The sequence below is a fragment of the Bolinopsis microptera genome, chromosome 12, assembly GCF_026151205.1.
Source record: "Bolinopsis microptera isolate Bmic1 chromosome 12, MBARI_Bmic_1.0, whole genome shotgun sequence".
Lineage (NCBI taxonomy): Eukaryota > Metazoa > Ctenophora > Tentaculata > Lobata > Bolinopsidae > Bolinopsis > Bolinopsis microptera.
Window position 1 is genome coordinate 13,971,077 of NC_087083.1, and position 23,042 is coordinate 13,994,118.

The following is a 23,042-nucleotide window of genomic DNA, read 5'->3' on the forward strand; positions in this document are numbered from 1 at the left end:
CATTGGCCTTTCACTAAGATGCAATGGGTATGATAATATCAGTATATTGTTCCTCTTAGTAGCTGAGAGTTTAATTAGGTGATTCTTTCAAGAAAATTTCTGTTAAAAAAAGAAAGAATCTGAAAGTGAAACTTTAGTTCTACTTTCCTATCATCTCTAGATATTTCATAACATAATATGTTGACATTTTATGTCAAGGTCTCAGTAATGTCACACAGTACCTGAATACTGTTTAAATAGAAACTGAAGTACTCTGTTCAAATAATTAGATAATTAACCACTAATTACTCTCTTGTAATGACAATGTTGCAGGTACCAGGCAGGAGCTCGGAGATAGTGTCAGGTGGTATGGACTGTAAAATACACCACAGGTCAGCAACTAACACGTGTCACTTTCACTTTCACTTTCACTTTCACTTTACTTTATGGACTGTAAAATACACCACAGGTCAGCAACTAACACGTGTCACTTTCACTTTCACTTTCACTTTCACTTTCACTTTCACTTTCACTTTCACTTTCACTTTCACTTTCACTTTCACTTTCACTTTCACTTTACTTTACTTTATGGACTGTAAAATACACCACAGGTCAGCAACTAACACGTTATTCTCACTGCTTAAAACTTGTTTAGACTTATGATTAGACTTATTTTAATTTTATGGTTGCTAATCATTTGACCAGCATGCTCCAATTAATCTAAGTTAGTCATAAAGTATCAAGTTGCTAATAACAAGATAATTAACCACTAATTACCTAATTAGCCTAATTAACCACTAATAACCTGCCTAGAGACGTGTACAAGAGCCGTCCCCTGAAGACCCTGACAGAGAAGACGGAACAGCAGGGGATACACATTATAAACCCACCTTTTGTCAACTGTGTTTCTACTTATTGGGGCTCCAGGTTTGTTTTATATTCAGATTTATTTAAAAACAATGTATTTCTAATTTTAAAAAGGACTTTTTAAGGTGCTGAGTGCACGTACCTCCTTAGATTATTACGTGGGCGTATCACGTGGAGTATCACGTGGGCGTTATCTGACTATGTAGTCGATATGTACCAATACATGATCATTTTTATAGGTTTTATAGTCAGATTACCGCTTGTATTTATTCTGCAAGGTTTTAATTTTATTACTGTCCACTCAAAAGCGAATTCTTCTTTTATCCTTATATGCACTAATAGCTGAAGTCGCTGATTGAAGAGATTTCCTTGTCCTTGATTTTGTGACCCTTAAAAACATAACCTTAACTAATTCATCAGGTATATGGTAGCGGGGTACGGTAGCGGAACTGTTAAAGTCTGGCGACTAGGATCCAAGAAAGTCGGCTACGTTCCTTTTAAATCTTTACCACGTCACAACGCCGGAGCAGGTACGAATTTAATATCTTCACAAAACTTATAAATTTTGAATTTACGATCATTCGTTAAAGGACCAGTTAACTGAAAAATTTGTAGTCTCCAATTTGGCTAAGATTTAAATCAGCTGTGACAAACTGGTAAAGAATCGTATCGCCGAAAGAACCAACTCTCTAGCGTACGTGTAACGCGTGTTATTGTAATAATAAGCTGTGGCCTCGTGACGTCATAAAGTCCCTCAGTGCGCGCTTGCATAGCGTAATTTACATTATAAATGTTTATCATCGTCAATAAAACACGTGTAACTCACTCAAATTTTAGAATTATGACTATTACCCTAGTTCTCCAAAATCCTTATAGTTTTGGCTATCATCCTAACTAAAGGAATAGCTGATTGGATGTACAGTGCTCACGTCATGATTTTAAACAGTGATATAGGTTCTTGAACAGTGGCGGGTGAATGTACGGTTAGAAAGTTTCTGCTATTACAACTTATGTCATATGTGATAATTTTGGATTGTTTTCATTGCTTAATTACACAAGCAGGGAGACTGTACCGATTATTTTTCCCCAGTCCATGAAACTCTAACGAATTTAGAAAGGATACAGATAAGTAGGAGTTTGTTCAATTCCGAGAGCAATTATATTTATAGCATAGCGAAATTTCTAACTTTAATCTGCAAGTGTCTGCCAGTACAGGAGACAAGAAGTCTGGCTACTTTACGGCCGTTCCTCTGGGACCATTAGTAGAAGTAGCTTCTATCAGAACAGTGCCGTGGGAACAGAATTCCCGCCAAAATACCCGGTCTACCAAATAGTAAAATTACTGATTGGAGGTGTGTACGGTGTGAGGTGTGTTTTGAATTAGACTTCCGGCTTACCTATAGTTGTTATCCTAATTGCATTATCATTGGTGCATAACATAAATAAACTACTGGTAAGTTTAAATACCAAGTCCAAACGTGTTCAGTCGATCGACCCACTGAACAACTATAGAAGATCCAAGACCCTATTATTCTCTGGCCATATATTACGGCACGATCGATTGTTAGATGGCTAAATGACCAACGTTAATCTATACAATTCTAAAACTATGAGCTAGCACTTTAATCTAAAAATACCTTTTTTATATTACTCCTGATTTTTACATTTCACGTAGAACATTGTCGCCAGAGGTTGATCATGGACACTAACAGCTTAATTTGAGATAAATGACTTATGAGTTTCTCTAAAGTTAACTCTAAAGTTGTGTAGTCCAGTCATTTATGGACATTTATGGAAATGAACCTGCAAATGTTCTAATACTCACGAAACTTTGCACAGACCTTCCCGAAGTTATGATTAAACGATTTTCGTTTGGAGACATTTTTTTGACCGTGGAGAAAACCCAGGAGGGCCACGCCCATATTGACCCAATAACGTAACCGACCCCTTGCTTCTGAAGGTCGTAGAGACTTCAAAATAGGCTTGAACGAAGCCGCATATGCATGTTTATATAGGAGTTATTGAGCAACACATGGCCTAAAATCCTTACTTTTCGATAAATTCGCCAAAAACCATTTTGGGCGTGGTGCTAAGCCCATTTTCGATATGATCGTGATGGAGTCTTCAGACAGGATGCAAAAGAACCGCAATTAGCATATTAATATATGACTTACGAACAAACATATGCCTTAAAGTGCTTACTTTTTCAGTTATTGGCGAAAAACTGATTTTCGGTTCCAGAAATCATGCAAAACTATGGGTATCTGGTTAATTGGGCTATGAAGGCCCTAAAGGTTTTTGAATGTGTGCAAATTGTGCAGAATGGCCATGTTTATATACAACTTATGAAGCAACATGTACCCTAAATTACTTACTTTTCGAGTTATTCGGGGGAAAAGATTGTATTATGTCCATTTTTTACCTGTAAAATACAGTCTCACGAGCTACTCTGCGCGCAAGAGGGACTTTATGACGTCATCGCCAAAATAATACAAACGCTATTTACACGCGTTAGAGAGCAGTTAGAGATTTAGGAATTTCGACTCGTTGCTTAGTTAGCTATTTGTCACAATCTGTCAAAATATGAGGATAACTTTTTTTTCAGTTAACTGGTCCTTTAAATCCTTTTTCGTTTGATTTAAATTTCCTTCCAGTTTACCAAACAAATCTAGAAAACACACAGAATTTTAGGTTGAACAATACAAGACTCAAGAATTGAACACAAAAGATTATAAAAGACAGTTACACGTTTAAAAATAATTAAATTTATTCTGCTACCATATTAAAGTGGAACGATTTAGAATTGACTGTTGAGATCTCTGATGATAATATTGCAGGGCCTCACTCGAAACGCTAGGACTTTCAACAGACTCTAATAAACTTATCTTTAACCAAAACAACGTGGCACTATAGTAGTTTATTGTTCATCGATAGAGGCCTATTTAGGGTTTAGCTCATGATATTCTACTGGATTACTTGTTATTGTTCATCAATAGAGGCTCTATTTAGGGTTTAGCTCATGATATTCTACTGGATTGCTTGTTATTGTTCATCAATAGAGGCTATTTAGGGTTTAGCTCATGATATTCTACTGGATTGCTTGTTATTGTTCATCAATAGAGGCCTATTTAGGGTTTAGCTCATGATATTCTACTGGATTGCTTGTTATTGTTCATCAATAGAGGCCTATTTAGGGTTTAGCTCATGATATTCTACTGGATTGCTTGTTATTGTTCATCAATAGAGGCCTATTTAGGGTTAGCTCATGATATTCTACTGATTATAGAGTCACAATTAGAGGCCTATTTAGGGTTTAGCTCATGATATTCTACTGGATTACTTGTTATTGTTCATCAATAGAGGCCTATTTAGGGTTTAGCTCATGATATTCTACCTGGATTTGCTTGTTATTGTTCATCAATAGAGGCCTATTTAGGGTTTAGCCTCATGATATTCTACTGGATTACTTGTTATTGTTCATCAATAGAGGCCTATTTAGGGTTTAGCTCATGATATTCTACTGGATTGCTTGTTATTGTTCATCAATAGAGGCCTATTTAGGGTTTAGCTCATGATATTCTACTGGATTGCTTGTTATTGTTCATCAATAGAGGCCTATTTAGGGTTTAGCTCATGATATTCTACTGGATTGCTTGTTATTGTTCATCAATAGAGGCCTATTTAGGGTTTAGCTCATGATATTCTACTGGATTGCTTGTTATTGTTCATCAATAGAGGCCTATTTAGGGTTTAGCTCATGATATTCTACTGGATTGCTTGTTATTGTTCATCAATAGAGGCCTATTTAGGGTTTAGCTCATGATATTCTACTGGATTGCTTGTTATTGTTCATCAATAGAGGCCTATTTAGGGTTTAGCTCATGATATTCTACTGGATTGCTTGTTATTGTTCATCAATAGAGGCCTATTTAGGGTTTAGCTCATGATATTCTACTGGATTGCTTGTTATTGTTCATCAATAGAGGCCTATTTAGGGTTTAGCTCATGATATTCTACTGGATTGCTTGTTATTGTTCATCAATAGAGGCCTATTTAGGGTTTAGCTCATGATATTCTACTGGATTGCTTGTTATTGTTCATCAATAGAGGCCTATTTAGGGTTTAGCTCATGATATTCTACTGGATTGCTTGTTATTGTTCATCAATAGAGGCCTATTTAGGGTTTAGCTCATGATATTCTACTGGATTGCTTGTTATTGTTCATCAATAGAGGCCTATTTAGGGTTTAGCTCATGATATTCTACTGGATTGCTTGTTATTGTTCATCAATAGAGGCCTATTTAGGGTTTAGCTCATGATATTCTACTGGATTGCTTGTTATTGTTCATCAATAGAGGCCTATTTAGGGTTTAGCTCATGATATTCTACTGGATTGCTTGTTATTGTTCATCAATAGAGGCCTATTTAGGGTTTAGCTCATGATATTCTACTGGATTGCTTGTTATTGTTCATCAATAGAGGCCTATTTAGGGTTTAGCTCATGATATTCTACTGGATTGCTTGTTATTGTTCATCAATAGAGGCCTATTTAGGGTTTAGCTCATGATATTCTACTGGATTGCTTGTTATTGTTCATCAATAGAGGCCTATTTAGGGTTTAGCTCATGATATTCTACTGGATTGCTTGTTATTGTTCATCAATAGAGGCCTATTTAGGGTTTAGCTCATGATATTCTACTGGATTGCTTGTTATTGTTCATCAATAGAGGCCTATTTAGGGTTTAGCTCATGATATTCTACTGGATTGCTTGTTATTGTTCATCAATAGAGGCCTATTTAGGGTTTAGCTCATGATATTCTACTGGATTGCTTGTTATTGTTCATCAATAGAGGCCTATTTAGGGTTTAGCTCATGATATTCTACTGGATTGCTTGTTATTGTTCATCAATAGAGGCCTATTTAGGGTTTAGCTCATGATATTCTACTGGATTGCTTGTTATTGTTCATCAATAGAGGCCTATTTAGGGTTTAGCTCATGATATTCTACTGGATTGCTTGTTATTGTTCATCAATAGAGGCCTATTTAGGGTTTAGCTCATGATATTCTACTGGATTGCTTGTTATTGTTCATCAATAGAGGCCTATTTAGGGTTTAGCTCATGATATTCTACTGGATTGCTTGTTATTGTTCATCAATAGAGGCCTATTTAGGGTTTAGCTCATGATATTCTACTGGATTGCTTGTTATTGTTCATCAATAGAGGCCTATTTAGGGTTTAGCTCATGATATTCTACTGGATTGCTTGTTATTGTTCATCAATAGAGGCCTATTTAGGGTTTAGCTCATGATATTCTACTGGATTGCTTGTTATTGTTCATCAATAGAGGCCTATTTAGGGTTTAGCTCATGATATTCTACTGGATTACTTGTTATTGTTCATCAATAGAGGCCTATTTAGGGTTTAGCTCATGATATTCTACTGGATTACTTGTTATTGTTCATCAATAGAGGCCTATTTAGGGTTTAGCTCATGATATTCTACTGGATTGCTTGTTATTGTTCATCAATAGAGGCCTATTTAGGGTTTAGCTCATGATATTCTACTGGATTGCTTGTTATTGTTCATCAATAGAGGCCTATTTAGGGTTTAGCTCATGATATTCTACTGGATTTCTTGTTATTGTTCATCAATAGAGGCCTATTTAGGGTTTAGCTCATGATATTCTACTGGATTACTTGTTATTGTTCATCAATAGAGGCCTATTTAGGGTTTAGCTCATGATATTCTACTGGATTGCTTGTTATTGTTCATCAATAGAGGCCTATTTAGGGTTTAGCTCATGATATTCTACTGGATTGCTTGTTATTGTTCATCAATAGAGGCCTATTTAGGGTTTAGCTCATGATATTCTACTGGATTACTTGTTATTGTTCATCAATAGAGGCCTATTTAGGGTTTAGCTCATGATATTCTACTGGATTGCTTGTTATTGTTCATCAATAGAGGCCTATTTAGGGTTTAGCTCATGATATTCTACTGGATTACTTGTTATTGTTCATCAATAGAGGCCTATTTAGGGTTTAGCTCATGATATTCTACTGGATTGCTTGTTATTGTTCATCAATAGAGGCCTATTTAGGGTTTAGCTCATGATATTCTACTGGATTACTTGTTATTGTTCATCAATAGAGGCCTATTTAGGGTTTAGCTCATGATATTCTACTGGTGTGCTTGTTATTGTTCATCAATAGAGGCTTATTTAGGGTTTAGCTCATGATATTCTACTGGATTGCTTGTTATTGTTCATTAATAGAGGCCTATTTAGGGTTTAGCTCATGATATTCTACTGGATTGCTTGTTATTGTTCATTAATAGAGGCCTATTTAGGGTTTAGCTCATGATATTCTACTGGATTACTTGTTATTGTTCATTAATAGAGGCCTATTTAGGGTTTAGCTCATGATATTCTACTGGATTGCTTGTTATTGTTCATTAATAGAGGCCTATTTAGGGTTTAGCTCATGATATTCTACTGGATTACTTGTTATTGTTCATCAATAGAGGCCTATTTAGGGTTTAGCTCATGATATTCTACTGGATTGCTTTTTATTGTTCATCAATAGAGGCCTATTTAGGGTTTAGCTCATGATATTCTACTGTTCATCAATAGAGGCCTATTTAGGGTTTAGCTCATGATATTCTACTGTATTACTTGTTATTGTCCATCAATAGAGGCCTATTTAGGGTTTAGCTCATGATATTCTACTGTATTGCTTGTTATTGTTCATCAATAGAGGCCTATTTAGGGTTTAGCTCATGATATTCTACTGGATTACTTGTTATTGTTCATCAATAGAGGCCTATTTAGGGTTTAACTGATGATATTCTACTGTATTACTTGTTATTGTTCATCAATAGAGGCCTATTTAGGGTTTAGCTCATGATATTCTACTGTTCATCAATAGAGGCCTATTTAGGGTTTAGCTCATGATATTCTACTGTATTACTTGTTACTGTTCATCAATAGAGGCCTATTTAGGGTTTAGCTCATGATATTCTACTGTATTGCTTGTTATTGTTCATCAATAGAGGCCTATTTAGGGTTTAGCTCATGATATTCTACTGGATTACTTGTTATTGTTCATCAATAGAGGCCTATTTAGGGTTTAGCTCATGATATTCTACTGGATTACTTGTTATTGTTCATCAATAGAGGCCTATTTAGGGTTTAGCTCATTCTACTGGATTGCTTGTTATTGTTCATCAATAGAGGCCTATTTAGGGTTTAGCTCATGATATTCTACTGTTCATCAATAGAGGCCTATTTAGGGTTTAGCTCATGATATTCTACTGTTCATCAATAGAGGCCTATTTAGGGTTTAGCTCATGATATTCTACTGTATTACTTGTTATTGTCCATCAATAGAGGCCTATTTAGGGTTTAGCTCATGATATTCTACTGGATTGCTTGTTATTGTTCATCAATAGAGGCCTATTTAGGGTTTAGCTCATGATATTCTACTGTATTGCTTGTTATTGTTCATCAATAGAGGCCTATTTAGGGTTTAGCTCATGATATTCTACTGTATTACTTGTTATTGTCCATCAATAGAGGCCTATTTAGGGTTTAGCTCATGATATTCTACTGGATTACTTGTTATTGTTCATCAATAGAGGCCTATTTAGGGTTTAGCTCATTCTACTGGATTGCTTGTTATTGTTCATCAATAGAGGCCTATTTAGGGTTTAGCTCATGATATTCTACTGTTCATCAATAGAGGCCTATTTAGGGTTTAGCTCATGATATTCTACTGTATTACTTGTTATTGTCCATCAATAGAGGCCTATTTAGGGTTTAGCTCATGATATTCTACTGGATTGCTTGTTATTGTTCATCAATAGAGGCCTATTTAGGGTTTAGCTCATGATATTCTACTGGATTACTTGTTATTGTTCATCAATAGAGGCCTATTTAGGGTTTAGCTCATGATATTCTACTGGATTACTTGTTATTGTTCATCAATAGAGGCCTATTTAGGGTTTAGCTCATGATATTCTACTGGATTACTTGTTATTGTTCATCAATAGAGGCCTACTTAGGGTTTAGCTCATGATATTCTACTGGATTGCTTGTTATTGTTCATCAATAGAGGCCTATTTAGGGTTTAGCTCATGATATTCTACTGGATTACTTGTTATTGTTCATCAATAGAGGCCTATTTAGGGTTTAGCTCATGATATTCTACTGGATTAGGGGGGGGTCCACGTTAAAAAAGTTAAATTCTAAGATCGAGATTTTGGAATTTAACATTAATTACTTTAACTTTTTTAACTTTTTTAACATAAATTAAAAATCAGATTTTGGCTGACTAATCGGTTCAAATTTTAACATAATTACCCAAATTAAACTCAATTATGAGTGTTGACCTTTAGTACTAGTAGTACCTCGCTCTTGCAATTGTTTTCTGTAGTTGTAACTGATTTGATAACTCTACAAAAAAAAACACCTTGTATCTTCAGTTGCGTGTGGGTAGTCACTTTTGGGCCACCCTGTATATATACACATAATTGTATAATTTAGTATTTACTAATATAATCATTCATATAATACGAAAAAAGAATATGGCTTGGCGGTGTAAGTGCGGAAGGGTTATGGAAAGTCTCACATACGACAGATGTTTACGTTGCAATTTAGCGAAGGCATCAGGAGAGTCGCTCATTCGCTTGAAGGGTTCCTGTAGCTGTAATCCCTGTACCCGAACCATCTACTGAGGACACATCATCAGGTATTGATACTCCGGAGCTTCCTCCAGCTGTAATCCCTGTACCCGAACCATCTACTGAGGACGTATCAGTTGTTGTCAACACTTCAAAAAGGGCTGCTGATTCATCAAAACCTAGAACTCAATATGATTCTGAAGACGAATCATCTGCTGATGTTATCACTACTGCGATAATAACAAGCAACTCATTCAAGAGGAGAGCTGTCCCTACTTTTAGGATTCCAAAGATTAAGAAACCGACGGTGCAAAGCAAATTGACGATTATGGATAAATCTTCATCGACGGGTCTGAAGAAGAAGGAGCAGGCTAACACTGATAATTTAACCACGAGAACTCCCACAGTAGACAATTCTAAATTCACAATTGGACGACCAATTGATGTTGATAAGATAAACAGCAGCAAGAAAGTGTTAAATTCAAAGAAGGAAACAGCACTTAACAAGTTGTCTACACGACTCATTGAAGGTGGAACTGCAATCAAGAATGAGAATCAGCAGGGAAATCGGGACAAATTGAACTCTAGAAATACTCCTCCAACAAGTTCTCTGAGTACAATTAGACTGCCAGTACACGATGGAAAAGGTGATAAGCCTGTGATTGCGAAGAAAGAGACTGTTTTAAACAAACTTTCTACAAGATTCGCCACAGAAGATGGCACTTCCACGCCGAAAAACAAACTTTGTAAGGAGAAATCCGGAAGAAAGGCGCTCGATGCCGAAACGATTAAAGATAGATGCACGGTCAGGACGAATTTTGAAATTGAATTGTGGAAGTGTAACGACATGGTACCTGGCCAGATTATCAAGGCCAAAGCAATTCAACGGGTTTTATTCAGACTTGGGTGTTCTTTAGAGGAAGCTTGCCTACAGAATATATACAATATTTTCGGAGGAAAAAAATCCAGGTGTCCTACGTTATCAATTGTGCGATCCATGGAGCGGGTATTAAGACTAAAATCTAAGAAAAGACGTCGTCGGATGATGAGTATTTTACCTACCCCGGAATGTCAGAATGGAACAAAGAGTACAGATGATGTGGTGCAGAATACTGTGCATCAGCCATGCCCAATAGCTAGAGTGAAACCAATCTTGTCATCGGAAACTATTCAATCTATTCCAAAAATACAAGGAAAGCTGTCTACTAATTATGTCCATGCAAATGTGACAGGGAAGCATTCTTTTGCCTTTATTTCCCACATTGCGGTAATGCTAGAGTTAACTAGATCACTAGGTCCAAGCAATTTGAAAAGTTGTGACGATGAGGAACTTGTGCATAGATCGTTGAATGAAATAAAAAATAATCAGGATTCAAAGAAATATATAAATGTAATTGATAGCGCGGAAGATATTAAAAATGAAGTCCCTGAAGTCTTAAAGCAGGTAAAGAACCTATTGGGGTGTGTGAAAGTGAAACAACCAGATCGAAGTTCTGTTTCAAAACATAGATGCTCTCATAATCTAAAGAGCCATTTAGCCAGTTATATAATATAATAACATCTATAAACAAAAGAGCACCTAAAGAGGCTCAGCAAAGTGCTGGCCTATTTACGCTTACGAAGACTCATTCGTTCAATATGTCTCAATCCTACTCTATCTCTTGCTAAGTTCACTAAGTTGGTAAAATCATCTTCATTTTTTAAATAAATTTGTCTCTTAAATAGGTCCTTTTTCACAATAATATCATACAAATTAGTCCTGTGTCTACCCACTCGTCCCTTTAGTGTTTGACATCCTAGTGTAGCAAATAACAGAGACTGGTAGGCAGGTGTGTCGTTGTCACTGCGTAGAACATGACCTAGCATTGTCCACCGTGCCTTTTCCACTCTCTCGGAAAGGGGCCTGGTCTGGGTACGAGCGTAGAGGGCCTTGTTAGATATTGAGCTAGGCCAATATATGTGTAGGATGCGCTTGAGGTGCTTCCTCTGAAGAACATCTACATACTCTAGAACATGCTGAGGTACGGCCCAGCAGCAGCAGTTGTACAGGAGCACTGATACTACTAGTGAGTCGTAGAGTTTGATCTTTCTCTTCTCAGTTATCTGACTCCTTTCTGATCCCTGGCACCACAGCTTGTCAAATGACCAGAAGGCAGAGTTAGCTTTATTTATTCTATTAGTAACATCCTGCTCTGATCCAAGCTTAGTACCAAGAAGCGTCTCGTTTCTCCACTCCTCTTTTCCTCATAGTTCATTATCCCACTCGTCACAGGCACCAACTTCTTCTAAATACACTCTGGTAAACTTTGTCTTTGTGTCATTGACAAAGAGACTCCATTCACTGAGAATATTCTTGGAGATCTGAAAGATATCCTGTAACTCCTCTATATCTTCACCAATCTCCTCTAAATCGTCTGAATAGCCGGACTCAAGAGGCATGTGGTTATCGGCTATCGGAGGGTTGGGTCTTGAGGGGAGGACTGCTCTTATGTGCACTACAGCTCCAGCTAGATTGAGGGTAAACAATTTACCAGCTGTGCTGTCTCCTTGGGAGGCTCCTATGTTGAAAGAGAACATCTCTGAGTCAGTAGAACACACTCTGACTACTAGAGTGGTGTTAGCCATGAGGTATTGTACAAGCCTCAGGTTGTCTCTGGAGCATCCTGCAGCTTCTAGTAGTCTGATTGTTGTACCTCTGCGGATGGTATTGAAGGCAGCTGACATGTCGATACTCACTTTGTTCCATTCAAACTCCTTCTTCATTACTACAGATATGAGCATGCTCTGTGCCCAAACTAGGTCGGCACAGCTCCTGCCAGCTTTGTAGGCAGCTTGGAACGGTCCGGTGAAGTTGTCCACAGCTCTCTCTATTCTGTTTAGCACTATCAGTGACAGGATCTTTCTAGAAACATTCAGCAGGGTCAATTGCAATGGTCGTATCGACTTAACTGGGCCACGAGTTTTACCAGGCTTAGCCAGTGGTGTGAGGATGCCTGCTCATATTGCTTCAATGTGAATGTTTTTCTCGAAAGACTCGTTGAACACATTAGCCAGCTCTTCATGAAGGAGGGGGTTGTTCAGGGCTTTCATGACCTCGCCAGGAACTTTATCAATACCCACTGCTTTACCAGACTTGAGTTTACTGATGGCTCTCTCTATCTCTGCAACGGTGATGGGACTGTTAAGGCTAGATGAGGGGTCAAGGAAGGCAGGAAGGGTAGGCTCATCAGCGTCGTTGAACTCAGCTTCAAAGTACTCCTTAATAATCCTCGCTTTCTCCTCATTAGTACCTGCGATATTCCCAGCAGGGTTGTGGACGGTTAGAGCTGGTCTAACATATCCTTTGGCGAGTATCTTAGAGGCTCCAAAGTATCTCCGGGCGTCGTCTGTGTTGTTTACCTCTTCGACGAGTGTGTCAGCACTGCGGTTGTTGATATCTCTGAGTCTCTTTGTAATCTTACGTCTCAGCTGGTTGATGTTGGTCTTGACATGCTTCCTGTTGGTCGGGAATTTGTTCTGCATATTCGCAATCATCAGCTGCTTGCGTTCAAGTGACAGTTCAGCGATCTCAGGATCAGTACTGAAGGATTTGTGCTTTTTTTAGCCAGTTGTTTGGCCATAAGAGGTAGCCTCCCTAGTTTTGGGACATCAGGAATGTCCGAGGAAGAGATTATTGAGGAACATCTATTTTCATTACTGAATAATGATGTATGTCGTGATATGAAGATTCCTCAACCGTATGATGTTAATCGTATTACAAGTGAAGTTCTAAAATATATGAACGACGATAAGGACTCGGCTGCACTATAGTGAAAATTATTTTAATGATAGACTTTTATATTCAGGTTAAATGATATAAGTTACTTCAAATAAGAACCTCAAGTTCTTTTATTTACGTTATTACAGTAACACCTGTAAAATTTTTACTTCATTGACACTGTTTTTTAATTTTGTAATATAATATATTGACAAATTGTTTGAGCGATAACTTTTACATTGAAACATCATTAGACGTGACTCTTTTTAACTTTGTAATATAATATCGTGACAAATTGACTCATTGTTTGAGCGATAACTTTTATGAAATATCATTAGACACTATTTTAAATTTTGTAATATAATATCGTGACACAGTGACTCTTTGTTTAAGCGATAACTTTTATGAAACATCATTAGAATTTTATTCAGTTATTAATTCATTACGATTAGTATCACTAGATTTAATGATATAGATTATCATAGCCCTATTTTCAGTGTTGACACTGTGAATGGAATCTGTTGTTTAAAAAAAATTATTTATGAATCAGCTGTTTATATTTCTATGAATTATAATTTATTATTGTAATGATCAAATGTATCAATTATTTATCGGTTGTACCTATGTTATATGACTGTTTTACTCTTGTCATGGGCATTCCTATATTCCTACATGTAATGACTAATGAACAAAAATACCAACGCATGACCTAAAAGTAAACTAGTCTAGAATATTCACTCCATTGCAATTTCAACCCAAATTTGAATTTATGTTAAAAAAGTTAAACTTTCTAAGCCTGAATTTTGAAATTTAACATTAATTAGTTTAACTTTTTTAACTTTTTTTAACGTGGACCCCCCCCTGGATTACTTGTTATTGTTCATCAATAGAGGCCTATTTAGGGTTTAGCTCATGATATTCTACTGGATTACTTGTTATTGTTCATTAATAGAGGCCTATTTAGGGTTTAGCTCATGATATTCTACTGGATTGCTTGTTATTGTTCATCAATAGAGGCCTATTTAGGGTTTAGCTCATGATATTCTACTGGATTACTTGTTATTGTTCATTAATAGAGGCCTATTTAGGGTTTAGCTCGTGATATTCTACTGGTGTGCTTGTTATTGTTCATCAATAGAGGCCTATTTAGGGTTTAGCTCATGATATTCTACTGGATTACTTGTTATTGTTCATTAATAGAGGCCTATTTAGGGTTTAGCTCATGATATTCTACTGGTGTGCTTGTTATTGTTCATCAATAGAGGCTTATTTAGGGTTTAGCTCATGATATTCTACTGGATTGCTTTTTATTGTTCATCAATAGAGGCCTATTTAGGGTTTAGCTCATGATATTCTACTGGTGTGCTTGTTATTGTTCATTAATAGAGGCCTATTTAGGGTTTAGCTCATGATATTCTACTGGTGTGCTTGTTATTGTTCATCAATAGAGGCTTATTTAGGGTTTAGCTCATGATATTCTACTGGATTGCTTTTTATTGTTCATCAATAGAGGCCTATTTAGGGTTTAGCTCATGATATTCTACTGGATTGCTTGTTATTGTTCATTAATAGAGGCCTATTTAGGGTTTAGCTCATGATATTCTACTGGATTACTTGTTATTGTTCATCAATAGAGGCTTATTTAGGGTTTAGCTCATGATATTCTACTGGATTGCTTTTTATTGTTCATCAATAGAGGCCTATTTAGGGTTTAGCTCATGATATTCTACTGGTGTGCTTGTTATTGTTCATTAATAGAGGCCTATTTAGGGTTTAGCTCATGATATTCTACTGGATTGCTTGTTATTGTTCATTAATAGAGGCCTATTTAGGGTTTAGCTCATGATATTCTACTGGTGTGCTTGTTATTGTTCATCAATAGAGGCCTATTTAGGGTTTAGCTCATGATATTCTACTGGTGTGCTTGTTATTGTTCATCAATAGAGGCTTATTTAGGGTTTAGCTCATGATATTCTACTGGATTGCTTGTTATTGTTCATTAATAGAGGCCTATTTAGGGTTTAGCTCATGATATTCTACTGGATTGCTTGTTATTGTTCATTAATAGAGGCCTATTTAGGGTTTAGCTCATGATATTCTACTGGTGTGCTTGTTATTGTTCATCAATAGAGGCCTATTTAGGGTTTAGCTCATGATATTCTACTGGATTACTTGTTATTGTTCATTAATAGAGGCCTATTTAGGGTTTAGCTCATGATATTCTACTGGTGTGCTTGTTATTGTTCATCAATAGAGGCTTATTTAGGGTTTAGCTCATGATATTCTACTGGATTGCTTGTTATTGTTCATTAATAGAGGCCTATTTAGGGTTTAGCTCATGATATTCTACTGGATTGCTTGTTATTGTTCATTAATAGAGGCCTATTTAGGGTTTAGCTCATGATATTCTACTGGATTGCTTGTTATTGTTCATTAATAGAGGCCTATTTAGGGTTTAGCTCATGATATTCTACTGGTGTGCTTGTTATTGTTCATCAATAGAGGCTTATTTAGGGTTTAGCTCACGTTATTCTACTGGATTGCTTGTTATTGTTCATTAATAGAGGCCTATTTAGGGTTTAGCTCATGATATTCTACTGGATTGCTTGTTATTGTTCATTAATAGAGGCCTATTTAGGGTTTAGCTCATGATATTCTACTGGATTACTTGTTATTGTTCATCAATAGAGGCCTATTTAGGGTTTAGCTCATGATATTCTACTGGTGTGCTTGTTATTGTTCATCAATAGAGGCTTATTTAGGGTTTAGCTCATGATATTCTACTGGATTGCTTGTTATTGTTCATTAATAGAGGCCTATTTAGGGTTTAGCTCATGATATTCTACTGGATTGCTTGTTATTGTTCATTAATAGAGGCCTATTTAGGGTTTAGCTCATGATATTCTACTGGATTACTTGTTATTGTTCATTAATAGAGGCCTATTTAGGGTTTAGCTCATGATATTCTACTGGATTGCTTGTTATTGTTCATTAATAGAGGCCTATTTAGGGTTTAGCTCATGATATTCTACTGGATTACTTGTTATTGTTCATCAATAGAGGCCTATTTAGGGTTTAGCTCATGATATTCTACTGGATTGCTTGTTATTGTTCATCAATAGAGGCCTATTTAGGGTTTAGCTCATGATATTCTACTGGATTACTTGTTATTGTTCATTAATAGAGGCCTATTTAGGGTTTAACTGATGATATTCTACTGGATTACTTGTTATTGTTCATTAATAGAGGCCTATTTAGGGTTTAACTCATGATATTCTACTGTTCATCAATAGAGGCCTATTTAGGGTTTAGCTCATGATATTCTACTGGATTACTTGTTATTGTTCATTAATAGAGGCCTATTTAGGGTTTAGCTCATGATATTCTACTGGATTGCTTGTTATTGTTCATTAATAGAGGCCTATTTAGGGTTTAGCTCATGATATTCTACTGGATTACTTGTTATTGTTCATTAATAGAGGCCTATTTAGGGTTTAGCTCATGATATTCTACTGGATTGCTTGTTATTGTTCATTAATAGAGGCCTATTTAGGGTTTAGCTCATGATATTCTACTGGATTACTTGTTATTGTTCATCAATAGAGGCCTATTTAGGGTTTAGCTCATGATATTCTACTGGATTGCTTGTTATTGTTCATCAATAGAGGCCTATTTAGGGTTTAGCTCATGATATTCTACTGGATTACTTGTTATTGTTCATTAATAGAGGCCTATTTAGGGTTTAACTGATGATATTCTACTGGATTACTTGTTATTGTTCATTAATAGAGGCCTATTTAGGGTTTAACTCATGATATTCTACTGTTCATCAATAGAGGCCTATTTAGGGTTTAGCTCATGATATTCTACTGGATTACTTGTTATTGTTCATTAATAGAGGCCTATTTAGGGTTTAGCTCATGTTATTCTACTGGATTGCTTGTTATTGTTCATTAATAGAGGCCTATTTAGGGTTTAGCTCATGATATTCTACTGGATTGCTTGTTATTGTTCATTAATAGAGGCCTATTTAGGGTTTAGCTCATGATATTCTACTGGATTACTTGTTATTGTTCATCAATAGAGGCCTATTTAGGGTTTAGCTCATGATATTCTACTGGTGTGCTTGTTATTGTTCATCAATAGAGGCTTATTTAGGGTTTAGCTCATGATATTCTACTGGATTGCTTGTTATTGTTCATTAATAGAGGCCTATTTAGGGTTTAGCTCATGATATTCTACTGGATTGCTTGTTATTGTTCATTAATAGAGGCCTATTTAGGGTTTAGCTCATGATATTCTACTGGATTACTTGTTATTGTTCATTAATAGAGGCCTATTTAGGGTTTAGCTCATGATATTCTACTGGATTGCTTGTTATTGTTCATTAATAGAGGCCTATTTAGGGTTTAGCTCATGATATTCTACTGGATTACTTGTTATTGTTCATCAATAGAGGCCTATTTGGGGTTTAGCTCATGATATTCTACTGGATTGCTTGTTATTGTTCATCAATAGAGGCCTATTTAGGGTTTAGCTCATGATATTCTACTGGATTACTTGTTATTGTTCATTAATAGAGGCCTATTTAGGGTTTAACTGATGATATTCTACTGGTGTGCTTGTTATTGTTCATCAATAGAGGCCTATTTAGGGTTTAGCTCATGATATTCTACTGGTGTGCTTGTTATTGTTCATCAATAGAGGCCTATTTAGGGTTTAGCTCATGATATTCTACTGGATTACTTGTTATTGTTCATTAATAGAGGCCTATTTAGGGTTTAACTCATGATATTCTACTGTTCATCAATAGAGGCCTATTTAGGGTTTAGCTCATGATATTCTACTGGATTACTTGTTATTGTTCATTAATAGAGGCCTATTTAGGGTTTAGCTCATGATATTCTACTGGATTGCTTGTTATTGTTCATTAATAGAGGCCTATTTAGGGTTTAGCTCATGATATTCTACTGGATTACTTGTTATTGTTCATTAATAGAGGCCTATTTAGGGTTTAGCTCATGATATTCTACTGGATTACTTGTTATTGTTCATTAATAGAGGCCTATTTAGGGTTTAACTGATGATATTCTACTGGATTACTTGTTATTGTTCATTAATAGAGGCCTATTTAGGGTTTAACTCATGATATTCTACTGTTCATCAATAGAGGCCTATTTAGGGTTTAGCTCATGATATTCTACTGGATTACTTGTTATTGTTCATTAATAGAGGCCTATTTAGGGTTTAGCTCATGATATTCTACTGGATTGCTTGTTATTGTTCATTAATAGAGGCCTATTTAGGGTTTAACTGATGATATTCTACTGGATTACTTGTTATTGTTCATTAATAGAGGCCTATTTAGGGTTTAACTCATGATATTCTACTGTTCATCAATAGAGGCCTATTTAGGGTTTAGCTCATGATATTCTACTGGATTACTTGTTATTGTTCATTAATAGAGGCCTATTTAGGGTTTAGCTCATGATATTCTACTGGATTGCTTGTTATTGTTCATTAATAGAGGCCTATTTAGGGTTTAGCTCATGATATTCTACTGGATTACTTGTTATTGTTCATTAATAGAGGCCTATTTAGGGTTTAACTGATGATATTCTACTGGATTACTTGTTATTGTTCATTAATAGAGGCCTATTTAGGGTTTAGCTCATGATATTCTACTGTTCATCAATAGAGGCCTATTTAGGGTTTAGCTCATTCTACTGGATTGCTTGTTATTGTTCATCAATAGAGGCCTATTTAGGGTTAAGCTCATGATATTCTACTGTTCATTAATAGAGGCCTATTTAGGGTTTAGCTCATGATATTCTACTGGATTGCTTGTTATTGTTCATCAATAGAGGCCTATTTAGGGTTTAGCTCATGATATTCTACTGGATTGCTTGTTATTGTTCATTAATAGAGGCCTATTTAGGGTTTAGCTCATGATATTCTACTGGATTACTTGTTATTGTTCATCAATAGAGGCCTATTTAGGGTTTAGCTCATGATATTCTACTGGATTGCTTGTTATTGTTCATCAATAGAGGCCTATTTAGGGTTTAGCTCATGATATTCTACTGTTCATTAATAGAGGCCTATTTAGGGTTTAGCTCATGATATTCTACTGGATTGCTTGTTATTGTTCATCAATAGAGGCCTATTTAGGGTTTAGCTCATGATATTATACTGTATTACTTGTTATTGTTCATCAATAGAGGCCTATTTAGGGTTTAGCTCATGATATTCTACTGGATTACTTGTTATTGTTCATCAATAGAGGCCTATTTAGGGTTTAGCTCATGATATTCTACTGGATTACTTGTTATTGTTCATCAATAGAGGCCTATTTAGGGTTTAGCTCATGATATTCTACTGGATTACTTGTTATTGTTCATCAATAGAGGCCTATTTAGGGTTTAGCTCATGATATTCTACTGTATTGCTTGTTATTGTCCATCAATAGAGGCCTATTTAGGGTTTAGCTCATGATATTCTACTGGATTACTTGTTATTGTTCATCAATAGAGGCCTATTTAGGGTTTAGCTCATGATATTCTACTGGATTACTTGTTATTGTTCATCAATAGAGGCCTATTTAGGGTTTAGCTCATGATATTCTACTGTATTGCTTGTTATTGTCCATCAATAGAGGCCTATTTAGGGTTTAGCTCATGATATTCTACTGGATTACTTGTTATTGTTCATTAATAGAGGCCTATTTAGGGTTTAGCTCATGATATTCTACTGGATTACTTGTTATTGTTCATTAATAGAGGCCTATTTAGGGTTTAGCTCATGATATTCTACTGGATTGCTTGTTATTGTTCATTAATAGAGGCCTATTTAGGGTTTAGCTCATGATATTCTACTGGATTACTTGTTATTGTTCATCAATAGAGGCCTATTTAGGGTTTAGCTCATGATATTCTACTGTATTGCTTGTTATTGTTCATCAATAGAGGCCTATTTAGGGTTTAGCTCATGATATTCTACTGGATTACTTGTTATTGTTCATCAATAGAGGCCTATTTAGGGTTTAGCTCATGATATTCTACTGGATTACTTGTTATTGTTCATCAATAGAGGCCTATTTAGGGTTTAGCTCATGATATTCTACTGTATTGCTTGTTATTGTTCATCAATAGAGGCCTATTTAGGGTTTAGCTCATGATATTCTACTGGATTGCTTGTTATTGTTCATCAATAGAGGCCTATTTAGGGTTTAGCTCATGATATTCTACTGTATTGCTTGTTATTGTTCATCAATAGAGGCCTATTTAGGGTTTAGCTCATGATATTCTACTGGATTACTTGTTATTGTTCATCAATAGAGGCCTATTTAGGGTTTAGCTCATGATATTCTACTGGATTGCTTGTTATTGTTCATCAATAGAGGCCTATTTAGGGTTTAGCTCATGATATTCTACTGTATTGCTTGTTATTGTTCATCAATAGAGGCCTATTTAGGGTTTAGCTCATGATATTCTACTGGATTGCTTGTTATTGTTCATCAATAGAGGCCTATTTAGGGTTTAGCTCATGATATTCTACTGGATTACTTGTTATTGTTCATCAATAGAGGCCTATTTAGGGTTTAGCTCATGATATTCTACTGGATTGCTTGTTATTGTTCATCAATAGATTATAGAGGCCTATTTAGGGTTTAGCTCATGATATTCTACTGGATTGCTTGTTATTGTTCATCAATAGAGGCCTATTTAGGGTTTAGCTCATGATATTCTACTGGATTACTTGTTATTGTTCATCAATAGAGGCCTATTTAGGGTTTAGCTCATGATATTCTACTGGATTGCTTGTTATATTGTTCATCAATAGAGGCCTATTTAGGGTTTAGCTCATGATATTCTACTGGATTGCTTGTTATTGTTCATCAATAGAGGCCTATTTAGGGTTTAGCTCATGATATTCTACTGGATTACTTGTTATTGTTCATCAATAGAGGCCTATTTAGGGTTTAGCTCATGATATTCTACTGGATTGCTTGTTATTGTTCATCAATAGAGGCCTATTTAGGGTTTAGCTCATGATATTCTACTGGATTGCTTGTTATTGTTCATCAATAGAGGCCTATTTAGGGTTTAGCTCATGATATTCTACTGGATTGCTTGTTATTGTTCATCAATAGAGGCCTATTTAGGGTTTAGCTCATGATATTCTACTGGATTACTTGTTATTGTTCATCAATAGAGGCCTATTTAGGGTTTAGCTCATGATATTCTACTGGATTGTTTGATGTAGGTTCGCTTCTCAGTTGATCTTCTTTCTTTAAACTCCGTAGTTCGTTGGCTTGTCTCTGTGCTGCGGCGTGCTTCTTTCTGTTTCTTATCTCCTGAGTGGGGGTAGGTTCAGGTTAGTATTTTCAAGGCAACCATTATCATGTCAAATATTATGATATCGTGTAAGGTCTCCTGATATTTCTTGAATCATTAGCTCATTAGGAAACTGACATGATATTGGGCTGTGAACATGTCCATTGGTCAAGACTGTTCGTTATATGTATGTTAACTCTGTAGCCTAATTAAAATTCAACTTGTTTAAAATGATGAATATTAAAATTGAAAACATCAAGTTGATAAGCTTACGAATCTGCACCTTGTAAAGAAGCAAAGCTCCCCTTCCTTTGGGAACTCTATACCGAAACATAGCCTTTGTAAGAACACACAGAGCTTTTCCGTTGAACCCAAACATATGAGGGTCAACATTAGGGATTCCGTAGGTACTAGAACACCAACGTAGCCATAACATCACCTCCGGTACACTCCAGCTGTACGGGTCTGGGATAACGTGTTTATTTAATTAATTAATTAATTAATTGATTAATTGATTAATTGATTAATTGATTGATTGATTAATTGATTAATTGATTAATTCAATTATTGAATAATTTAATTATTGATTAATTGATTAATTATTTGTTTAATTAATATGTCAGGCGCGGCTGGGTCTGCCATTCTGGCTAACTCAGAGACTTGGGAACTTGTATTGCAAATTCAAGTAGCAAATGTTTTACTGGGTTAGTGGGTTTAAGATGCAAAGTTCTGAGTAAAGAATGTTCCATTTGTTAAGTGAATCGAAAGGCTTTTTTAATCTTTTCTTAAATTTCTATTTAAATTTCTATTCAAATTTCTATTGATTTCTGTCAAGACTAAATTATTAGATCGAGACTCTAGTGCTATAAAGACGAGTACCTATTGGAAGTATAGGAGGGGTGGCTGGAGCGTTGTAAAATATCTGAGCTGCCTCTGTATTTGGTCTCTCCAGGGGAGAAAAGGGTATCATTCCCGACAGGAGCACTGAAATAATACTATCAGTTTTACTTGTATTTATACAAGTACAACTGTAAAACTGTAAAATAATAGTTTATACTAAGTTAAATAATAGTTTATTATTTATAGTTTATTATTTAACTTAGTTACTAGGCGGGAAACAGTATCGGATTTTAAATCATATTATTATATGCCACGAACTGGTAAATACAATGCGGCCTTTTACAGCTAACATGAACATCCATAATTCCTGTTGACAACTTCAAACTTTCTCAAATAATAAACGAGAAACAGAAACAGAAACAGAAACACTTTAAATTAGATAAACTTACGGTCTGCCATGCTCGTTTTATTATCCTGCGAAGGTGACTGTGAAGAGCTGGAAGGCTGATTAACCTGTTCTTTGCACTGATTAACCTGTTCTTTGCACTGATATGGACCAGGTCTCTGGCAGCAGCCGACTG

General features: G+C 35.8%; 1 protein-coding gene across 1 annotated transcript in view; it reads left to right on the plus strand.

Annotated features, from left to right (window-relative positions):
- LOC134823939 (WD repeat-containing protein 53-like) overlaps nt 1-23,042 on the plus strand; it is a 28,175-nt gene that overhangs the window by 1,475 nt on the left and 3,658 nt on the right. Inside the window, exons 5-7 of the mRNA XM_063835536.1 lie at nt 313-371; nt 793-906; nt 1,267-1,376. Coding sequence (XP_063691606.1) covers nt 313-371; nt 793-906; nt 1,267-1,376 — 283 coding nt within the window. The remainder of the gene's footprint in view (nt 1-312; nt 372-792; nt 907-1,266; nt 1,377-23,042) is intronic.